Below are 23191 nucleotides of genomic sequence, written 5' to 3'. Positions count from 1 at the left end.
ACCTCCGTGCATTCCGCTTGATGATCAGATATCAATGCGTGAGCTTCTGCCACGTGGCTTGCATCCCATTACTGATCGTATCCCAAAATTTGTTTTCTTTTGGTTTTTGTTTTTTTTAATTACACAAAATTGGTTTTTGTCCTTTTAATTTCTACTCACTTTATTATTTACAGGCTTTTTTTTAAGTACAGTTTGTTAAATACTTAATGTTGTGTTTTTTTTTTCAATTTTACTCTAGTTTTTAATTTTAATTTAACCATTGACATTATGATATATTTTTTTAAGTTGAATTAGTATTTTGACCTCTATATTTTAAAACTTGTTATATAATCATATACTTACACATATCTAAATTTGATCATTCTACTTTCAATAAAGCTTACCATTATTCTCTAGGTTATATTTATATAAAATTACATTTTACTACAACAAATTAGTCCCTTTTTTATTTTAAAAATTTGACCAATATATTCACATTGTGTCTTTAATAAATAAAAAGTTTTTCTTATTTTGTTTTGCTAAATAAAGAAAAAATCTTGCTTCAAATGGACTACTTTTAAGATTATTTTTAAAAATGTCATAGCGAAATTTTTAGACCTTTAAAAATACATAGAGTTTAGATATAATATAATATGATCACCAAAATGGTATTTAAAATTTTGTATTTATTAAAAATTTTCACTAAATCTAACTATTTATCAAAATAATCTATTTCTATTATATATATATATATTTAAGAATGTCAATTCTCAAATGAATGCATAAATATTAATTAATTAACAATATTCACTCTAACTATTTTCATCACCAACCTCATGAGTCTACACATTAACTTCAACATTTAATGTTTAATAATTCACTTTATTTTTCCTCCTCCAACCCAGTTCAATTAGTTTTCTTTTGTTTTTTTTTTAAAAGATCATCATGTATTCGAATTTTTGCCTCTACTACGGAAAAAAAAGAAAAAAACAAGAAAAAAAGAAATAATCACCTTTCTAAGAAAACAAAAAATGAGTGATCACATTTAAATATCCCCTTAAAAATCTATTTTTAATGATTATATCCTAATTAAATAATGAAATAATATTAACTTTTTTAAAGGACACCTCCTCATTAACTAATTTTAATTAATTAGACCTAACTCATAAATCATAATTAAGTAACCCACTTTCTATTAGTTAATAAATTTTTGTCACGTTTAAAATAAGTTCTTGGGGGAGGAGGAGATTTTTTTGCCTAAAAATGTTTAGGAATGTTTGGTACGTAATTTAGATTTAGAAGCGACAGTAAACAAACTGGGGTGAGGCTGCATGTTCAATTGATAGATTTGTTTTTTAAAAATAGCTTTTCAATACAATTCTGTTTTTCTTTTTTTTTAGTGCAATACGTAGAGGTGAGGATTGAACTTGCAACCTCTTGATTGGAGATAATACATCAATTATCGATGCTCGCTTTGGCCAACTTTGTTTTTCATTGAATCTATTGCTTTATTTTTAGATCATCAACCAAACGAACCCTCAGATATTTCTGGCTACTTATTACTTATTAGTGGATTAATTTTTTTTTCAAAAGTTATTTTAAAAACATATTTTATGAGAGAATTGAGATATATATAGAATTATGTTTCCATTGACATTAAGATTTTATTATTAATATTCTTTAAAAGGGTTGAAAATATTTTGAAAACCACTCTCAAAAGTTTCATTTAATACCAATTTTATATACGTATGGTTGTCCATATTCATCATCTTATTTTGGATTTTAGGTTTAAGGTGGAAAATAAAACAAAAAGGTATGAAAGTTGGTACAAGTAACTCATTATTTCCTTTTTGGCTGCCACCAATTTTTGACTTTTTCGATCTTAATGGATTTTACAGACAAATGACCTTGGCCAATTACCAAAAAGGGCATAATACATAAATATTCTCTCTCTTATTTTTCTTTTAATCTCTCCCTCCTTTTCCTCTGCACTTGAACAATAAAAGCTGGATTAGTAATATGAAAATGAAAACAATGGATTCAATAATAATAAAAAAAAATTATATCACAAGTCTTTACCTTTTTTTTTTTCATATCTATATCCTCCGCTGAAAAATCAAGACTAAGACAGGAGTTTCGTGGAAAATAGAGCACCTTTATCGGATTAGAACCGATGACTTACGCCTATTTTTTAGGACGTTTAAAGAGCGTGACTCTACCGCTTAGTTAAAAAAAGGACCCATTTGATTCAATTCATGAATTAGCCCACTATGAGTTTACTGCATTCATAATAAGAGATATATAAATATATCTCTTTCGAATATGTATTGATAGAAGATTTGGAAATTGTATCTTAATTTAAATATTTGTGAACGGAGGTAATTACCAACTAAATATTAATTTTAATATAAAATATTATTTATTGACTTATTAACCAGCTATATGTTATAAATTTAATATAATTATTATTTTAAAATATTATATTTTACCTGGTTTAGTTTTAACAACAAGTGTATAATATGAAATAGTATATTTAAAAAAAACATTAATATTATATATTTTAAGTACGAGACTTTTCAACTGATAGAGAAAAAATATCAATTTAACTCAAATGTTTGGTTCAACAGTAAATACATTTATTTCTTTTCTTTCAAGCCAGATGTCTAAATTTTCACATCTCACTTTTTTTTTCTTCCTTTTTTACTATAAAAAAATTATATTAAATCATGTCCATACGTTTTGTAGAAAAATAATTATTTATCTCTTTTTGACGTAATCATTCAACATTTTAGTTCATCGTGTCACGTTGTAAAAAAAGATTCTAATAAAACAAAAGAATATACTTTTTAATACTATAAATCACATGGACATGTCTTCTTTTTTTTTAACTCATACTCTTCTAATCTTTTGTACTGTCATTGTCATTCGATGTCAAGTAGATAACCTTTTTGTTATATAGTTAATTTGAAGGACAATTTACTTTCTTTTATGGAAATTTGAAAAAGAAAAAAGATATTCTCCTCCTTTTGAAACTAAACATAGATCATAAATGAGAGTGCCGTGATTTAAAAAATGCACATTTAGACCCACATTTATAACTATTTAGTTTTTTTTAATGTAATTTTTATAAATATTTTTAAAATCCTGACCAATTTTTATTTTTTTTAAGTAGTTTTAAAATTCAAAAGGGTGAAACTCCCATTTTTCGAAAATATTTTTTTAGGTCAACTTCTATATATATTATACAATAAATGTCGATATCAAAATTTGAATCTTTGACTTTAAAGAAAGTGATTAATATGTTACTTAATTTGTTGAACGTTCTAGTTTGTAATTTATTGCTAGCTATTTTTTTCATCATTTATCTATTATGTCATATTAAATCAACCGACATTTATTTAAAAGATATATATATATATATATATATAATTTAATTTAATTTAATTATAATAACAAATAATCATGCTTCGCTCAAAATAAAAAAAATTAAAATACTATAAGAAACCTAAAATTTGTTTTATTTATTTTTTGTTAGATAGATATATTTTTAAGGATATATAGATAAATTATATATTCTTTTTTTTAATAGGATGAATTATATATTCTAATGATTATGGTAGAAAACAAGTTAATTTTTTTTCCTAAGTAAATCTATTATTATTGTGACCAAACTATCCTTATTCCTCACCAACTATCTACTTCGATATGACTGGAAAAAAAAAAAGAAATCACTTGGAAAGTTCTCTCGAACAAACCAGAACAAAAATCAAAATAAATTTTATTTTACTAATAGACACACATTTTTAAATTAATAAAAAAAAGGTGAAGGAAAATGACTTTATTACCCTTCCATATGTGGTATAAATGTGTATTTAAAAAAAGTTATATTTTTCTTGTTTTTTTTCCCTTGTTCTTAATTCTTATTATCTCTTTATTCCTTTTCATATTTAGTTGTCTTTCATTATTTGAATAATTAACGTGTAATCTTCAAACTTTTAATACTTTCTAATTTTGTTAACTTATTTTTCTAATTATAGACATGTAATCTATTAACTTTTAAAACCTTAACCTATAACAACTGTATAATTATTCTTTGGTTAATTAAAAAGGTAAATTATTTAAACTTTAAAATAAAGTGCTTTGGTTAATTAAAAAAGTAAATTATTTAAATTTTAAAATAAAGTGCCGACCGGACATAACTAACATGTGGGGATGGAGATTCAAATCTTCGACCAAAAATTGAAAATATATATCTTAATTAGTTGAGTTATATTCCAGTTGACAAATACACGTTCACTTAAACATAGTTAATATAGAAAATATAGCTTAAAAAAATCATAGTTAAGTTACCACGTTGTTTTATTTTGTTAAAATTAAAATTGGACTACTCTTTTTTAATCGTTGAAACCACCCTAATAATTTAACCGACTGCATGTATAAATACATTTATTGAAGAACTTAATGGAAAAACAAGTGATGTTACAATATTTTTTCAAAATTTTAAGATAGGTCAAAATTACATCAAGAAATTTCCAAAAGAAAAAAAAGAAAAAAGGCTCAGTTAAATGCAATTGTCAATATGAACATAATAAAATATGTTACTGGATGTTTAATTAGCACACGTAGATTCGGCATCTTGAACTTACAAATGTTAAACTTGGATAGCAACATGTAGGTCGATTGTGTAACTTAAGTCTAGGTAAACTAAAGTTCGGGACAAGGTCCTGTAGTATGAGTTAAGAAAATTGTATTTAAGGTGATGAAATATTTAATCATGTTAAATCAATTGTTGTATTTTATATTTATTTTAAGTGAGTTGAATTTAGTCGTGGAACCCGCTCGACAAATATGACAACCCCCGACTCCAACTCCAAACGTGGGTTACGTTTATGATGCCGACCTCACAATCGGAGTATCATGATTCTTTTATGCGGTTTTATTTTTATTACCCAAAGATAGGGATACGAAATCTCCAACTTTTAGTGCTGCATTCAAGAGAAGGGATTATATTTATAGAATAGAATATAGTACTAGAAAATGTCCCCAACCAAAATACCCGTAAATGGAATGTCTAATTTATGATTTCATTTGAATTATGATATAGAATGGAAAAATTGAAATTTGAGTGTAACAGCACAATCCAACAATGCCCTCGATTTTGTTTCCATGCAGAAAGAAGAAGAAGAAGAAGAAGAAGAAGAGAGAACGGGCAGCTTCAAATCCAACGTGTGGTCTGTGTGCATGGAATTTCATTCCGTGAAATAATTCCAATTTTTCGCCTATAAAAGGACAACCCCAATTTCTCAATTCCTAATTCCTGTTCCAATCCAGGCCCCAAGCTAAATCCATGATGGAAATTGGAGCTGTGAACTCCGACATGGACACAGCTTCAACCATCACCATTAAAGGCATTCTCAGTCTCCTCCTGCAGAACGTTGATGAAAACGATGCCAAACGCCTCATTTCTCTCGGTATGGGCGACCCTTCTGCTTATTCTGCCTTCCACACTACCCATGTCGCGGAACAGGCCGTCGTTGATTCTCTTCAATCCGAGAAGTTTAATGGCTACGCCCCCACTGCTGGCCTCCCCCAAGCCCGAAGGTACTTCTGTTCTTTTTGCTCCCTAATTCAATTTCTGGGTTTCGTTTCTCGTCTCTATTGGGAACATTGTTGGGCTGGAGTTGAAAACGTTGATTACTGATTACTCGAGGAAATGCATGTGTGTTTTAGTTTGTAATTCTTTATTCCCTTGAATTTGGTTTTGTTCTTAATTGTTGTGAATTTGAATATTCTGGGTTTATCCGTATGATTCTGTTTTCTAATTCCGACCCTTTCTTTTGGCCATTTCCCCCATTTTTCCTCTTTTTGATTTGCCTCTCTTGGTTTGCTTTTAGTTTTAAGACTTCTCTTTCTTTTTTTCCCTTTTCTTCCACTCGAATCAGCTACAGGGTATTTCTAATTCTTTCGCAATTCAGATGTTCTACATGAATTAGTTGCTGGTTTAGGTTACTGATAAGGTGCTTCAGTACTGTTACTGTTCATCTGGGTGGTATTTTCTATGGTCAAGATGATCCATAATGAGTTTTGATATCATGATATGAGTTATGATAATGGTTATTGACCAGTACAATCACCTTTTTCTCTCCAAGTCAACACCTAACTTCTATTTTACAATCATTCCCCTTTTATAATTTACCTTTACATTTGGCAACCAAATGGGGAGTTCTTGAAGTAGTTCTTTGCCCTCTTTGTTCGAATAATTTTCTTTACTTCCTGAATTGGACGCATCCAAACTTCCCTGCAACTTTCCTATGGTTGTTCTTTGAAAGAAACAATGTAAAGCCAGAGAATGATCCGAATGCGCTATATCACATAATTTTCTTGGCTAATATGAATATATGAAGCTACTTTTGAATTCAGTTTCTTTTGTCTATATAACTTTAAAGCATTACTTTTACTTAACTGTGTTTACAGACATGTACTATCAAATTTGAATTTGCAGGTTTCGTAATTTTATTTGTTTAAATTTACCTCGAACAGATCAATTGCTGAATATTTATCTCGCGATCTTCCGTATAAGTTGACATCTGATGACGTTTTCATTACGTCTGGATGCACACAAGCAATTGATGTTGCTTTGGCGATGCTTGCTCGCCCTGGTGCAAATATACTGCTTCCAAGGCCTGGTTTCCCTATCTATGAACTTTGTTCTGCATTTCGTAATCTTGAAGTCCGGCACTTTGATCTGCTCCCTCAGAGAGCCTGGGAGGTTGATCTTGATGCTGTTGAAACCCTTGCAGATCAAAACACTGTTGCATTGGTTATTATCAACCCTGGGAATCCATGTGGAAATGTATACAGTTATCAGCATCTGAAGAAGGTTGGTGATCTAGATTATATAACCTCAAGCACCGAAATACAAATAGTATAATGTTTTCGGTTGACTGTCCTTCAGATTGCAGAAACTGCAGAAAAGCTTGGAATTCTGGTAATTGCTGATGAAGTTTATGGGCATCTTGCTTTTGGAAGTAAACCTTTCGTGCCGATGGGAGTTTTTGGGTCAACTGTTCCTGTTCTCACCCTTGGATCTCTATCAAAGAGATGGATAGTACCGGGATGGCGACTCGGGTGGTTCGTGACTAGTGATCCTTCTGGCACATTCAGAAAGCCCAAGGTTCCCCCACCCCCCTCACATACTACTTGATTGAACAATTGGAAATTTTATTACATTAGCCATTGGTCTTCATATCTTATGTTTTATAAATGAAAACAATGAGTTATAAGCCTGTTTGCCTCAGCTAATGCCTATTGAATTCTTCCTTCTTTCCATACAGGTTCTCGAGCGAATCAAGAAGTATTTCGATATATTAGGAGGCCCCGCAACATTCATCCAGGTTCAGATCTTAAGTTTTTGTGTCATTTGAGATCTCAAGTCGTATTCACTATTCAGATGAAACAACTTTCTCCCTTCATACTAGCTAGTTCATTTATAGATGTTACTCATATCAAACTGATATAAATACAAACACTAGATTCTGGTAGATGCTGATGATGCCAAGATTCTGGCTATAGTATCGACATATTAACTCACAAGACACATCCGAAACTCAAATCTAGCTTCCTATATATTACTGTTAGCAATGTTTCGAGCTGCAAGCTTCTTCTCATTCAACTTCTCCCATGGTGGTTTGATGTATCAGGCTGCAGTACCCCAGATCCTCGAGTCGACTGATGAGGTTTTCTTCAAGAAAACGATTAATCTTCTGAAGCAAACCTCTGAAATATGTTGCAGAAAGATCCAGGAAATCCCCTGTATTACATGCACGCACAAGCCAGAGGGGTCAATGGCCGTGATGGTAACAGATGAAATCTCTAAATTAAGTTAACAAATTTTAAAAAATGCCATGTCGCTTATCTGCTTACGGCACGATATTGTATAGGTGAGACTGAACATGGATCTTCTCGAAGACGTCAGTGATGATATTGATTTTTGCTTCAAGCTTGCCAAAGAGGAATCTCTCATCATTCTTCCAGGTCAGTAACGTGAAAACATAAACATAGAGATGCTTTTGATAGTGAGTTTCTCTTCTCAACTGAAATTAATGTTCAACAAATCGTGCTCCAATGTCAGGAACGGCGGTAGGGCTGAAGAACTGGCTCCGAATTACTTTTGCGGTCGACCCATCGTTTCTTGAAGAAGGTTTAGAGAGGCTTAAATGTTTCTGTCAAAGGCATACAGTTGAGCTGTGAAGAAGTTGGGATGATACTGATGCAAACGAAACAAACAGGTTGAGTTCCATAAGTTAGTGAAAAGGAATTCTTGTTCCAAGAATAACGTATAAATGGAAAAACTCATTCCATGTACTGATGTACCATATATAAATATACAAGGCACTTATTCAGATTCAAAACTGCTCTCTTCCTTGCTTTCTGTTAATCATATCAGCCAAATTCACAAAATTTAATAAAAAAAGGGGACACACTCAGCTCTTGGTCAGTCCATGAACCTAGCAGTCATAAGATTGGTATTTGCGGCACCTATTTTCGATCAAAACGTCGTAAGTTTGAATCAACACTTTGCATGTTGTACTTAACAAAAGAAAGATGGGTGCTTGCTAGTTACCTTAAATATTCTATTCTTGTGTCGAAATTGAGATAGAAGTGCTTATGCTTAAAATATGCTATCTTTTTTAGAGTAAAGTTGAATGTAGGACTTTGGAAAAGGTTATCAAATTATTAAGTCATTAACTAGATAGGTTATTGGCAACACAATACACCATCGAGGAGTGTAATGAACCGCATCAAGTCGATAAACGATTGGTGACTTTTGTGGATACCAAGACTTGGGAGAATAGAAAAAGTATGGAGATGCATGCACCGCATCGACTTAAATCGACTTATCATACCTAGATGGATAGATCAGGTCGAAATTGAAAACTAAATCATTCCAATTTTTCTTGCACCCCAACGGATTACAAAATAATAATAAATTTCTTTTAGTTCAATAATATGTGGTAGTGAGAAGCGTTTAAGAGACATTTCGATTGGTAAGAACTTGGAGTCTCTCGATTGATTGGTAAGGACTTGGAGTTTCTTGATTTTTACAAGTCTCACGTTTGAATCTTTCGGTGAACTTAATATAAAATTTTTTTTATTGTCTTTCCGTCCGAGTCTTACGTCAGACTCTCAGACTCTCAGACTCTCCATTATCAAGATAATAACAATAATAACAACATGCGGCGGTGAGATTCCAACCTCTAAGCTTGATGGATAATTCATGTGGCTTTTCTGCATAAGTTATGTATAATCATACAAATTTCAATACGAAAAGATGATTATAATAATATACAGCTGCCGGCTTCTACTGCCGGCTTCCTTGGCTCATCTGAAAGAAGCATGTATCAAAGTTCAGTCTCTGCTGCATCTGATGCGCCTTCTGATGGGCCTCATCTTCTTCATTGTTCTGCAGTTTTTACCCAAAAGACAAACAGAACATAGCAGGATTCCATCTCTCTCTACCCTCCAAAAACTTCTCGACAAATTTCAAACTGTTCAATCCCCAAAGGGGTTCTCTTCCCACAAATATCCATTCGAATACGACCCATAATCAATATATTGCAAATCGGAGTTGTTAGTTCTAACAATTCTTTATTGATTCCCACGCCCTTTATATTGGCCAATTGTCTGTGGTTTCTTTCAGTGTAGTACAGAATTTCTCTGCGTTCTGTTCGATGGAGGCCGCGAACCCTCGTTCTAATGAATCTCGAGGTGGGGTTTTTGGTTTCTTAAATGGGGTTTCTTGTCTGCCATTTTTTTTTTTTTTTTTTGTAGTTAATGTGATTTTTTCTGCTTGTTTGAAGGTGAATTGGCGATTGGAAATGAAAATGGAAGTGAAAGTGGAACTGATTTGAAGGTGCATGTGTTCTCATCATCATCCGAAGTAAGTTTTGTCCCTTGCATGTTTGAATGTTTTTAAATTGGTCTGGAAAAAGTTTTGGGATGTTTTCTGAGGCTGGAGGTTCTGAATCAATTTGCTAATAGAAAGTGTTGGATTATGGTTTGAACTTCGATGTGTCGAGGCTTAAACTAGTTACTGTAGAGGTGCAAGTTGAATTCATAAAAATCGATGAAACTGAATGAACTGAGTCAGTCTGGTTACTGATTGTTTGGTTTTCAGAGTATAAAACCAAAAATAATTTAGTGGGGCGGGTAGTTCGTATTTCAAAAGAACTGATTTCTTCAATTGATGTTGATTTATGGTCTTCAAAAGTTTCTGGATTGGTTGTTGAATGGAGGTGGTAGACTTTGTTCTATGTGATTATTTAGGAGAAATTGTTCGAGAGAGAGAGAGAGAGAGAGAGAGAGAGAGAGAGTAATTTGAGGTGGCTGAGTTTACAACTGGCTTTTATTAGGCAGCATTATTGTTGTAAATTATTTTCTCATGATCCCTAACATGCTCATCCATTCAATCAGTTGCTTGAAAAACTACATGAGAAATGGAGTTTGGTGAAGAAGAAACCATATCCAGCAATGTATTCCAGCATTTTTGGTGGAATCACAACAGACCCAGCTCTGATGGTGATTCCTATTGATGATCACATGGTTCATCGAGGCCACGGCGTGTTCGATACCGCCGTTCTTTTAAATGGGTAGGTACATGGGGATCTCTCGTCAACTTTAGTTCAGTTTCTCGAAAATTCTGAAGATGCTAAACAATTCTATTTTAACACAACTTTCCTTGGATAATGGTCGTTGTTTTGGCGTCTAACAGACATTTGTATGAATTGGATGGCCACCTCAACCGCTTCCTAAGATCAGCTTCAAAAGCAAAGATCTCCCCTCCCTTTCCTTGGTCGATTCTTCGGAGCATTCTTATCCAATTGGCAGTAGCATCACAGCTCAAGAAAGGGACTCTAAGATACTGGCTAAGTGCAGGACCTGGAAATTTTTTGCTCACTCCTGCTGGAAATGCCAATTCTACATTTTATGCGGTAGCCATCGACGAAGACTTCTCTCAATGCAAAGAAGGGGTTAAAGTGATAACATCTACCATCCCGATGAAGACGCCTCAGTTTGCAACGATGAAGAATGTGAACTACCTACCGAATGTACTAGCCAAAATGGAAGCTGAAGAGAAAGGGGCATTTGCTTCTATTTGGGTTGATGAAGAAGGCTATATTGCAGAAGGTCCAAATGTGAATGTTGCTTTCATAACCACTGAAAAGGAGCTTATCTTGCCTTCTTTTGATAAGATCCTCTCGGGCTGCACCGCCCTCCGGCTTCTAAAGCTAGCTCCAAAGTTGGTTGAGGAGGGGAAGCTGAAGAGTGTAGGAACTGCAAACGTTACGGTGAAGGAAGCCAAAGGTGCTGCTGAAATGATGTTCGTAGGAAGCACGCTTCCGATACTGCCAATCATCACCTGGGATGAAGAACCCATTGGAGATGGTAACAACTTTTTTCTGACATAAACTTTTGTTGTTAAAGTGATAGTGAATGAAATGTTCTTATAGGAGATTCCATTGATCCTCTGTAACAGGAAGGGCTGGAGAATTGACAATGGCGCTATCTGATCTGCTTTGGGATGACATGGTTTCGGGCCCCAAAACGGAGAGAGTACCGGTTCCATACATGTAGTGGAACCGAGCCCGGTAGAAAGGATGTCGAAGCCTGCTCAGGAATGTTATCAACTGAAAATAAACAGCCACCTTATTCTTATTGTTGCCTGTTTTGGCCATCTCTGCTTTCTCTGGACATGAATAGAAGAAAAATATCTATGGAACCTGTTCTAATGGCAATTGTTTTTTGGGTTTACTGTGAATAGTCACTGCGAGTGTGATTGTTTTTCCTTTCGAAACTCGATGCTTGCTTAAGTTTCGAAACTGATGTGTTCTTGCTTTCAATATGATGAAGGCGTCGAACAGTTGAAATTGTTTCCATCAAGTAGAAACTATCTCAGGCTGATAATTCATATAAACGTTATATTCAAAGAAATGAAGATGAGAGAATGGAGCCAAGTAACAGAGAAACTAAAAGCATTAAAAAGATGCGAGAATACACACGATTGAGAGAATACACACAACTAAGAGCTCATTTGATTGCATTTCTGTTTTCTCATTTCTAATAAACAAAAATTGAATTTTATGGCTCCCAACACACTTGGATTATAAAATGATAAAACAAGAGTTTCATTATGTTGGAACACATTGGAAATTAGAATAAGAAAATAATAAACTTGTTTTTGTCGTTTCTTAGCTTTCTATACCATTTTGAGAATATTTTTAGAGAAACAAAAAAGGTAAATAGCTGTCAAATAATCATGTCTTTTAATAAAATTAGAACAAACAAAAACGTTACTAAACACGTCTTAAAAAAACGAAGTCTACAAAATTTCAATTCAAAAATAAGAAAACAAAAAACAAACAATTATCAAAATACATTTATGTTTTTTTAAACATAAATTATTATTAAAAACATTGTTGTTTCTACTTCTAGAAAGGTTAGAAATAGAAACAAAAACAAAATGTTACAAAGAGGTCTTAATTTTTTATTTGATTTAAATATTATTTTGGTTATGCTGTTCATTTTGTTTTGTAATTTAGATACAAATTCTATACACATCCAAATGATAATATATTGAGTGTAATTTCATGCCGACATTTTGATTGAAAAAATGAGGCAAAAAAATCAATACACACTTTTCAATGGTACGTAACCAAAACGAAAGCTTAAATTATATAAGACAAAAATAGATAAGTAAATGGATTAAAATAAATAAAAAAAGAAAAACAAGACCAAAATAATATTTAAAACTTAATTGATGATTTGACGTGAAGTAGGAAAATTGAGCATTGGTTGCTAAGAATAAATACCCAAAATTGGTTCAAAATTAATTTGGGTTTCGAAAATGTCAGCAAAAACCAAAGAGGAAGCAAAATGAAGGAGGTATATAAACAGCCCAGCAGGAATCCCAAAGGGTTGGAGAGAGACGGGGAGAGAAGAGGAGAAGAGGAGAAGAGGAGAAGACAGATATTATCGATTAACGCGAATTGGGAATTAGGGTTTGGTGTGGGTGCTGGTGATCTTCCGCTTCGGGAACCATGGCGACGGGGAAATCACCTACGCCGGCATCGCCGGAGGTGCAGCAGAGCAATGCGGAGGCGCGGCCAGGCCTGAGGAAGCCAGTCTTCGTGAAGGTCGAGCAGCTCAAACCTGGCACAAATGGTCATACACTCACCGTCAAGGTTGTTACCTCCAATACCGTGTTGCAGAAGGGTCGATCGGTGTCCCAGCACCTCCGCCAGACTCGGATCGCTGAGTGCCTTGTTGGGGACGAAACTGGAACCATTTTGCTCACTGCGCGTAATGACCAAGGTATGGATTTTGGAATCTCTTCTTGCTGTTGGGTTTCATGAAAATTGGGGAAGACGGGAGGATGTTGATTTTTTTCTTATGTGAATTCGGAAGAGAAAATCAGTTATTGTTTGGATCGCAGCTGGGAAGGCGAAATGAGTGATTGATTATATAGCTCAGGATGTTTGAATTATTTACCCCATAGCGATTGAAATTTGACATTTTCGTGCCCTTATAAATCTGAGTTTGAATCAGTGAGATAACACGGATCGTGCGCCTGTTGCGATATGGGTTTTGGAGGATATCTTGGAAGGAGAAGTAAGAGAGTTGAAGGATTAGTGTTTCCTCACTGCTTAAATTCTTCTTCTTCTTTCGATATCTGCAGTCTGAACTGGATGGGGACATGAAAAGAAGAAAGTTTTCTCCTATATTTTAGTTGAAGACTACTCTACTTAATTTTCAGCGCTAGCTTCGGTGTTGGATTAAGAATCTGGAAAGAATTAAATCTCCGTGGTTTCTTGCTCTCGAATTATTATTTATTCATAAGCTGCAGCTTGTTTCAAGCTGACTTTGTTATAGAAGGTATGCCAATTAAAGATTTGAATTAGGACTCCAAGTTAGATTAGATGTTCATTCATTTCATTACTGATCTGTGGCCGATCAAGTCTTTTAAGCCTTGAAATGAAATTGCTGCAAACAATAACGATGATACACGTTCAACCAATTTTTTTATGGTTACCATACACAATATGTAATTTTGTTTTCTTGGTCACTGTAGCATATAAACTCCTCTATTGTTTTAACGGCATTGTCTTGTTTTCTCAGTTGATCTAGTAAAGCCCGAGACAACTATCATTATCCGGAACGCGAAGATTGACATGTTCAAAGGGTCTATGAGGCTAGCAGTTGATAAATGGGGCCGAATCGAGCTCACTGAGCCTGCAAACTTCGTCGTCAAGGAAGACAACAATCTATCTTTAGTCGAGTATGAACTTGTGAATGTTGCAGAGGAATGATAAGGGCCTATTAAAGGCCAACTTAAGCATACAATAGGTTGAGATGACTGGTCATCGAATTTCCTGGTAATCTGCTGATGTGAATATATAACAACACTACATTATAATTTTGTGTGGGTGAAGTATTTAAACGAAAGAATCCGTTTCATTTTGTCTAAACTTGTCGGTATGACTTATGTGAAGCCATGTTTTGTCGGGTATAGGTATGAATAGGTAGTAGTTTGGTTCTTCTTATGACTCTGGAAATGTAATCGGGCATCAATGATGACGAAAAATGCTTTTGGTATAGCTCTGATATTGTATATAACATGCAGAGTTGTCAATTTGCTGGGCATGTATTCTTATCGAGTTATTGCATATTCTCTCCTGGCAATTCATATATTATATGCAGGTTCTGGATAGGAAGTGTTATTATATTCAAGCTTAGAAGGTGGTTTAAGGCAACAGCAAAAATCCTGGTACCAAAATCAAAAGGTAAATTTGCATCAACTTTAAACAAGCATTAGCTAGTTGTGTAATGGATCCCTTTACTTACTGCTTGCATTCTCAAATTGTGAAACATTGGAATTTACCATTAAACCTCTCCATCACTCTGAAAGCAAGTTAAGAGTGATAATCGATCGAACTGCCCTTTAGATAGCGATGGCTCGGGCCGATCTCTCCTCTTCTTCATCTTCCGTTGTGTCGTTCCTTGCACGTCTCTACTTTTCTGCCGACTCCAACTCCATTTTTCTCTCCAGATGATGATGAGATCTTATTGTTAATGCCCAAATCTAGAGTCTTTTTGAACTTGAAGTCATTCTCAGAACAGGTAGAGCTACAATCAAATGATGTTTTGGCCAACAAAGCGAATCTGTGCTCCTTAATTTAATGTATTAAGGGAATCTGAAAAAAAAATTTCAGAAGTTCAAATGTTGTTTAACATTTAATGATTGATTTGTTATTTTTGTTTGATTTATAACTTCAATAATATTTAAGTGCCCTTCTATTATCCCTTTTACCCACTACATTTCGTTCCTCCTTCCATCTTAATTTTTGATAATTTTTAATAGGTTTATTTTTGTTTCTAAATTTTGAAAACATACCTGGGACCAAATAAAAACTATTTTCGTCACTATTATTTTAATAACATGTAATAGTGGGATCGAACTCACAACTTTAGAGATATTTGACAATTATCTTTGAGTTATGTTCATTTTGACTAACTTAGATAGTTTATTTATAATATGTGCAATTTTTTAAATTTAATTTCAACAATTGTGGAGATGGAGATCAGACCATCGATTTCTACAATGTTAATAAGTGTTTTATCTACTAAGTTGTGCTCAACACATCTACATTTGTTGGCAATTAACAACAAAATAATAAAAGGAAAAAAGGAAAAAATTAGCTTTATTTTTGTAAAAAGAATTAGAGTTAAATTGATATTTTAAAATTCACAAGATAAATATTGTTTTTAAGTATTAAAATGAATAGTAATAATAATACTTCATAGCTTATATCATAAAGATTGCTCTTACATGTTACATAACGAAAATTGAAAAATTGGATGATAAATTATATATAAAAAAAAGAATTATTATTTTTTTGTTTAGTAAAAAATGCAATATATAGGTTACGACCGAGTTCTCCAAAATTCGAACCATTTTCTTTCACCAAGTGGGTACTCTCTTTTCGCGCTTAAACTAACCATCGCCGGAGGAATTTCGGCGATTTCTTCTTCCGAGACTACTGATCCTCGTACGGCAATGGCGTCGACTTCTGATACCCGTTCAAGTGCCGTTTCGGGCAGAATCAAATCCGCTGCCACTATGATGCACTCCGAGAATCAGTCCCTGCTTGCTGTAAATTGCTTAATACTACTCGCTATTTATATGATTACTTCTAATTTGTTGCCGTTTCGGTTCTAGTTTTTTTTTTTTTTTGGGGGGGGGGGGGGGGGGGGGGGGGGGGGGTTTTTCTGATTGATAGAGAAATTTGGTTTGGGAAATGCGGCGCTGAGAAGAAAAGGAAGTTGTTGGTGCTAAATTAATGTTGTTTTCAGCTTTAAGATCTCGATTTTTTTGTATAGAGAGTCGGTTATAATGCTGTATTCCTTTAATTCTGGCGCTGTTTCTCTGGATTTCTGAAACGTCGGGGTCTTGGGCGCGAGCTGAGAAGCTACAGGAAGATATCGTATGTATTTTCTCATAGAAAATCCCACCCAATAACCTGTTTTGTTCAGTTCGTGGTCTGATAAGACAATTAAGAGATTCGTCAATTAAATTTAAAGGGAAGATAAGAGAACGTTCTTCTGATGTACTCCTCAGTCATCTCGCACTTGAGTGGGTTAATCTACTACAATCCTGTCTTGTTCAAAAGAACGATTTATTTGGATATTAGGCTAATGATGATGGGTTATCTGTTGATTTTTGTGATGTGATTCAACTTTTCTATTTTAATTTCAGGAAATACGCAAGTTGTTGATTATGATGAAGGAAATTGGGATGGATTTGGAGAGGGACAATCAGTCGACGATGGTATTATGGATAAAGAACCCTTGTTTCAATTTACTTTGGAAGAGTGTTTTCAGGATAAGATCTTGTAATAAAATGTTAGAAGCAAGAACACAAATTTCAAAGATTTTTTTTCTAGGACTCGCATCATAAGGCTTTATTTTAACATCTTTGTTGCCTTTAAAAAAAAAATTAATTGAAGAAACGACGTGGGTAAAGGAAAACAAGAAGCATGTGCAGTGTACTGTGTACAATCTGCTTTAGAACTTGCAATATAAACCAGCCACTTTGTCAAGCCGTCAAAATCAAATATTTGAAATGTTTATTTCTGTTCGGTCATTTTGCTTGTTTAGTAACCGACATATTGCTTTTTGATGGACTTTCTGTGGATGCCTCGATTTGAAGAAGATTTATTTCAACGGATACCTTGCTTAAAGATTATGGTCTTGGTTTCCCTAGGTGTACGGTTAATTAATTAGAATGCAGCACATACTTTTTGGTGGATTTTCTTCTTCTGGCTATTAAATCCGGTCTAAAGATTATTGAGAATCTTTGTTGTTTGGAAGTCTTAACCAATTATTTACTTGGTATTTGAAGGTCAAGAAGCTTGAAAATGCTGTTGTTGAGCTGTTGAGTACTTACGAAAACTGTGACAACTTTTCATCTGCGATTCAGTCGGTTGGAAATATATATGAACCAAGAGAAGAGGTATTTAAATCTCTTTCCATGTTGAATTTCCCACGATATATTCGACATTCAGTTTGTTAATTTTCATAGTGCTGGTTCCTTCGTTTCCATACCTAATGATAGTTTATGTTGATCCTGTAGTTAACAGATTTTGAGAAACTACTTGACGATGAAGTTGCAAAAGTCAGTGAAAATTCATCTTCAAATTTGCAGAACCATTCAATAATTCGGAAGTTTAGAGAAGCTATTTGGGTATGCATCTTCATCTTATTTTCTATGCTCCGGGACAGGCAATTGGCACCTTGAAAGACAGTAGATTAGAAAGCCAGTGGAAAGTATTTCCATTTTATTAACTGATTATAGGGATTGCGATACCTCTTTGGCACTGATTACGCATGGTAGCAACAAAAAAGTTGTCAAATCTGTGCAAATAATCATCCTAAAACTGTGAAAACGCAACAGAAAGTACATGATAAGTAAACAAGAGAAACTACTTTGTTTGTTTGCAATTAAAGTACATGAGAAACAATTTTATTATTCTTCCAATTGTGTAGATATTTATCTTTCCAGTGCTTTGGCTCATCTCCCGATATTCCTGCAGAATGTACATCATGCAGGGCAACCAATGCCAGGTGAAGAGCAGGAGGACATTGTGATGACCAGTACTCAGTGTAATTTATTGAATGTCACTTGCCCATTAAGTGGAAAGCCTGTCACTGAATTGGCACAACCTGTTCGCAGGTATATTGCAACGAAAGATTTTTTCATGAAGAACGAAGAATTAGATATATTTCTTTTACTGTTGAAAAATAAGTCTGCTCATCTATTCACTCTGTACTAACAGCATGGATGGTTACATGCTTGTGTTATTCTCTCTGGTTACATTTATCAAGTGGGTGCCTGAAAATGGAATGAGCTAGACTTTCACTTGTGATTTTTTTCCCTCGTAATAAATTGACAACCACCCTGAGTTAGACTTAGACTGGTGACATTGGGGATGTGAGAAAAAGTAAAGAGAATTTAGAGGAATAGTTTAAATCACATGCTGGCAAGATGACAAATTTCTTAACAACTAAATAATGTAGGATCAAACAGTTATCTTGCGAGCTTTATTAAGGTGCATGATAAATGGGTCTGGTACTCGCTATTTGAGTTGATCTAATAGATCTTGAACTTTAAAAGTGTCTAATAGAATCTGAACTTTTGATTCTATCTCTACCTTTTACAATTTGTAGTATGGAATGCAAGCATGTGTATGAAAAGGAGGCTGTGATGCAGTACCTAAGATCTAAGAATTCTCGAGCTCAATGCCCTGTAGCAGGTATCCAGGTCTTCTACATGTAATGTAGTACATACAAAATGTATAGATTGCTTTTCTAGTTTTCTCACTTGAACTCTTTGTCCTTGTAGCCTGTCCTAAGATGTTGCAGCCAGAAAAGGTCACGCCTGATCCGTTCTTACTGATTGAAATTGATGAACTGAGAAAAACGTCTAGGCACTCTGTGAGAATACAAGATTTTACAGAGCTTGATGCAGAATAGCAACTCTGAAGTAGTTTCTTTGCCTTTTTCTCTTGAAGTCATCGTCGTAGTCGTCGTTACCGTAGTCGTTAAATTGTCATCATTTCATCAAATGCTTTGTTTCGTAAGTTGAGCTGGTTGGATTTAAATGGTATCTTTTTGTCCATGTTATTGTGAACATCGTGTTGAATGGAGAAGTAGGACCTCAGCTACAAACTGTAATTGCCCTTTGTATTGGAGCTGTTCTTTTTCTCCTCTGGTATGTAAATATCATTTCTATTTACAAAAAATTTTACTCTAAAATGTTCATTTGGCAAATATTTTTGAAAATTGGTTTAAAAAATATTTAAATATTTTGTTCGTCTTTAAATTGTTGTATTCTGGTTGATAACTTTCTATGATCATAATTCCATCGAACTTTTTTTTTTCAAGGTTTAATTTACTATATCCCATATTTATAATACTTAAAAAACTAATAAAAACTTGACACAAGTAATTTTTTATATATTATATAAGATAAATTCCATATTGGTAAAAGGCTTGGACGTATCTCTATGCTACTATTTTTGGTGGTCCAAGCACCCAGTACCGTACTAGACTAGGGGGTTAGGGAGTCGGGCGATAATAGCTCCTCCACGTCCAAAAGCGTTGTCAAATTTATTCCTTTCCATTCAACGAGCATTCTCGTCTACTTTGGTTTTTGTTAAATAATTAATAAAAAAAAAATAGCAAGGACTCAAATAATTTTTACATAAAATTTAGAGACTAGCAGAATAAGTACTTAATTTTTAGATTATTATTTAAATATTGATTTAAATCTAGTGGCTAAATTTGAACCTTATTTTAATAATTTAACCCAAATGATTTTTGCCAAAATATAAATATATGCTGCTGAATTCGACCACGCCAGCGTCGGTCGTCTTCTCCGGCTCCGGTAGACCGTCGGCGTCACTTGCCACTCACGTCCAGTAGCCATTTCATTTCAATCCAATGTTTCTGAGAGCTCCGCTGCTTAAGGTTTCATCATTTTACTCGATCCCATGTTATCCTCTGGTTCCCTTATCTCTCTATTCCTCGGTTTTTTCTTCTTCTCGCACACCATTTCCTATCCGATGCCACGCATCTCTCCCCGCAGCCCACGAACCATCTTCTTCAGCTCCTCCGCCTCACTCCCCCGAGGCGGCTGATAATCGCTGGAGGCCCATGTGTTTGTATTACACGCAGGGCAAATGCACAATGGTATTTTCAATTCCGGCTTTAAGTTGCTGCTGTACTTGTGTTTCTGAATGCCATTTTGTTTTCTTTGCTTCCGTTTTCTGAATTGAGCGAGGATTCTACATGACTGTGAGTGTTAAGTACTTGGTTTTGTGTTGTACACCACGTGTTCGATGATATTCCTCATAGAACCGTTACTCGCTTATGCTGCGTGTTGAGTTGTTTACTACTTGCATTTTGATGAGGAACTCTATAATTTGAGAATTGGGTGTGTAAAATAATGATAAGGTCGTTTCAGTTCTAAAAGTGCAGGAAGAATTTGTAACCCATATGAACAAAATTATCGAACGTTAGAGTTCGAAGAAAGGGTATGAATGTACAACCTTCCTTCATTGTTAATCAGTCTGATTGTCTCATCTTATGTGGTCTTCAGATTCTGATTGGATTTCCCAGTTGACAATCGCTGAAAAATTTATATGTTCATAATTTATATTACCCGGTTGTGTAGATGGATGACCCACTCCACCTAAAGAAGTTCAATCATGATATCTCCAGGGTGCTTCAAGTAAATGCTAGGTCAAACCATACGCGAACTCAGAGTCAGGATATTGATTTTTTTCTGGTACTTGATTTGGAGGGTAAAGTTGAAATTATTGAGTTTCCAGTCATATTAGTCAGTGCCAAGACATTGGGTGTGACAGGTTTTTTCCACAGGTTCTACCTGCTTCTTTGTGATGTGTTCATTCTTGCTATTGGTTATGTATTAATTTTTCTTTCCGCTTGGCAGATTATATACTTTATGCATTGCTATATTTCCCTATTACCTGTTTTGTCTTCTTAATAGATCTCCAAAGATTTTAATCACAATGAGCATATAGAAGGCATTAGCCGAATAGATACACACAAGCATACTAATGCCTTAATTTATTGAATATAAATTAAGCATGTGGTAAAATGTTCACTTATTTTGGAACTAGTTTAGCATATATAACGTGTAGTTAGGAAAACTGACTTCTGTGTGATTGAGATATGACATTTTCCAGGATGGCTACGCTTGTAACCTAATCGTGTAAAATGGCTTAATTTACAAGTTCCAAGTTCTAATATTGTAAACGAATGTTCTTTGGGTCTTGTGAAACAATAAATTTATGGTTTTCCTTTTTTTGTTTTGTTTTTTGGTTGGTATGTTTGTTGACCACTGCCTTAAATCCTTCCACAGGTTTGTTAGGCCATCAAACATGAGTGAACGAAGGATCAATGAATACATTGAAGGAAAATATGGAAAATTTGGAGTTGATCGGTGTGCTTCTAATCTATTTATGGCAAAGGCTTGATAAATGTTTTTGGGCAGTATAGTGCCTTCCCGTTTAGAATCTAATTAATTTCTTTTTATTAGCTGATGGTATAGTTCCATATTATAATATACAGTGTCTGGCATGACACAGCCATATCATACAAGGAAGTTATTCAACAGTTCGAAGATTGGCTAGTTGAGCATCAGCTATGGAAGAAGGAACTGGGTGGGTGTCTTGATCGAGCAGCATTTGTGACATGGTAATCCTCCTTTTCTCGTTTTACATATCCTAGCTAAATAATTCATATTGTAAATGTGGTATGTGTATCCATGGTTTGCCCAACAACTACGAGGTCTTTATAATTTTCATCGAATGAAAATGTGGAGGACCATCATCGGATTCATTTTATTGCACGATGTTGAAGTATAAACTGTTGCTTAACAAGTGTGATTATCAGTATCTAACGTTGAATGTTTTTTGTCTTGTTCCAGTGGCAACTGGGATATAAAAACTCAGGTTCCACATCAATGCAGCGTGTCGAATATAGAACTTCCCAACTATTTTATGGAGTGGATCAACATTAAAGATGTCTATCTCAACTTTTACCAAAAGAAGGTATAATGTATCTTTCATCCAGTAGCATCACATATTTGCCAAAATAAGGGTTTGTAGTATCAAATATATTTACTTTTAGGAGTCGAGAGTTTCAAAACCAATCTTCTGCTCATGGTTTTGCTTCTCTTCAACTTCTGGGACAAAACACTATACATTGGCTTAAAAATTTCAAAACAAAGTTCAATGTTCATTTTCCCGCATAGGAAAAATCAATAACGGAGACGATAGAATTAGTGACTGTGATTAGTTATACGTCTCAGATACGTTGCTTTTACAGGCTCATTTGTACAAAAAAGAAAAGTACTTCAATCACGGTTCTTAAATAAATGGACCTAGATGACCAATTATCAATTATGTTCTTTACTTCTGATGGTAATTGGTAGGCGACAGGAATGACGACGATGATGAGACAACTCGAAATACCCTTGTTAGGAAGCCATCATCTTGGTATAGATGACACAAAGAACATTGTGAGAGTTCTACAGAGAATGGTTGCTGATGGTGCACGTTTGCAGATCACAGCACGTAGGAATCCTAATTCTCCTCAGCATGTTAAATTTCTTTTTGAGAACCGTATTTAATGGTTTTTTGATTAATATTTGTCTGGATGATCTATGGATTATAAACTATAGGAGATCTCATCTTTCTGTGAAATTATGAACTTGTTAAGATGTATTTTTTTAGTCAGTTATGTTTCATGTGTTAAAATTTTACCAATGTCCTCTATTTGTCTTTTATTTGAGAGTAGATTTTTTTTTATTTTTTATTTTTTTTTATATCTATTTGAGAGTAGATTTGATTCTGAAAGATCGTCTTAAATCCATAAGAAAAGAACCGTTATAAAATTGTTACGTAGTGATCATGTCTAGTATAATGTATATTGATATCTGGTAAAATTGACATGAATATAGTATTCGTATAAAAAAATGGTTATATATCAATATCATTTATGGTTTTTTTAGTACAACATGTGGGGACAGAGATTTGAACTTACGACCTCTACTACCAAACTAGTTAGG

General features: G+C 34.1%; 5 protein-coding genes across 7 annotated transcripts; all 5 read left to right on the top strand.

The window, feature by feature from the left end:
* The first annotated feature begins 5107 nt into the window (after positions 1–5107).
* Positions 5108–8390, top strand: TAT7 (Tyrosine transaminase family protein). The gene is made up of 7 exons (XM_022284054.2): positions 5108–5580; positions 6520–6859; positions 6935–7153; positions 7314–7373; positions 7680–7835; positions 7920–8013; positions 8111–8390. Exons 1-7 carry the CDS (start codon positions 5327–5329, stop codon positions 8227–8229), a joined length of 1242 nt encoding a protein of 413 aa, XP_022139746.1. The 5' UTR covers positions 5108–5326; the 3' UTR covers positions 8230–8390.
* An 842-nt stretch (positions 8391–9232) lies between these two features.
* Positions 9233–11790, top strand: LOC111010583 (D-amino-acid transaminase, chloroplastic). The gene is made up of 5 exons (XM_088120301.1): positions 9233–9747; positions 9840–9919; positions 10453–10628; positions 10751–11424; positions 11516–11790. The coding sequence occupies exons 1-5, from the start codon at positions 9711–9713 to the stop codon at positions 11611–11613; spliced, it is 1065 nt and encodes a 354-aa protein (XP_087976427.1). The 5' UTR covers positions 9233–9710; the 3' UTR covers positions 11614–11790.
* Positions 11791–12886: 1096 nt separating this feature from the next.
* Positions 12887–14668, top strand: LOC111010472 (uncharacterized protein At4g28440). The gene is made up of 2 exons (XM_022283921.2): positions 12887–13350; positions 14155–14668. The coding sequence occupies exons 1-2, from the start codon at positions 13077–13079 to the stop codon at positions 14343–14345; spliced, it is 465 nt and encodes a 154-aa protein (XP_022139613.1). The 5' UTR covers positions 12887–13076; the 3' UTR covers positions 14346–14668.
* A 13-nt stretch (positions 14669–14681) lies between these two features.
* Positions 14682–19279, top strand: HPY2 (RING/U-box superfamily protein). Of its 3 annotated transcripts, none has more exons than XM_022283920.2 (7): positions 14682–14819; positions 16793–16864; positions 17438–17548; positions 17669–17779; positions 18129–18268; positions 18763–18848; positions 18938–19279. In XM_022283920.2, exons 2-7 carry the CDS (start codon positions 16814–16816, stop codon positions 19066–19068), a joined length of 630 nt encoding a protein of 209 aa, XP_022139612.1. In that variant the 5' UTR covers positions 14682–14819; positions 16793–16813; the 3' UTR covers positions 19069–19279. The 3 variants fall into 3 exon arrangements, with proteins under 3 accessions (XP_022139612.1, XP_022139610.1, XP_022139611.1); XM_022283918.2 differs by lacking the exon at positions 14682–14819 and adding an exon at positions 15978–16189; XM_022283919.2 differs by lacking the exon at positions 14682–14819 and adding an exon at positions 16320–16520.
* A 468-nt stretch (positions 19280–19747) lies between these two features.
* Positions 19748–22863, top strand: LOC111010332 (Polynucleotidyl transferase, ribonuclease H-like superfamily protein). Its single transcript, XM_022283699.2, has 6 exons — positions 19748–20286; positions 20771–20976; positions 21482–21562; positions 21691–21816; positions 22049–22172; positions 22556–22863. Exons 1-6 carry the CDS (start codon positions 20038–20040, stop codon positions 22751–22753), a joined length of 984 nt encoding a protein of 327 aa, XP_022139391.1. The 5' UTR covers positions 19748–20037; the 3' UTR covers positions 22754–22863.
* The last annotated feature ends 328 nt before the right edge of the window (positions 22864–23191 follow it).

The sequence above is a fragment of the Momordica charantia genome, assembly GCF_013281855.1.
Source record: "Momordica charantia cultivar OHB3-1 chromosome 11 unlocalized genomic scaffold, Mcharantia_2.0 BLBB01000011.1, whole genome shotgun sequence".
NCBI lineage: Eukaryota > Viridiplantae > Streptophyta > Magnoliopsida > Cucurbitales > Cucurbitaceae > Momordica > Momordica charantia.
The sequence above is the reverse complement of the archived record's forward strand: the minus strand, read 5'-3'. Positions and strand labels throughout refer to the sequence as shown.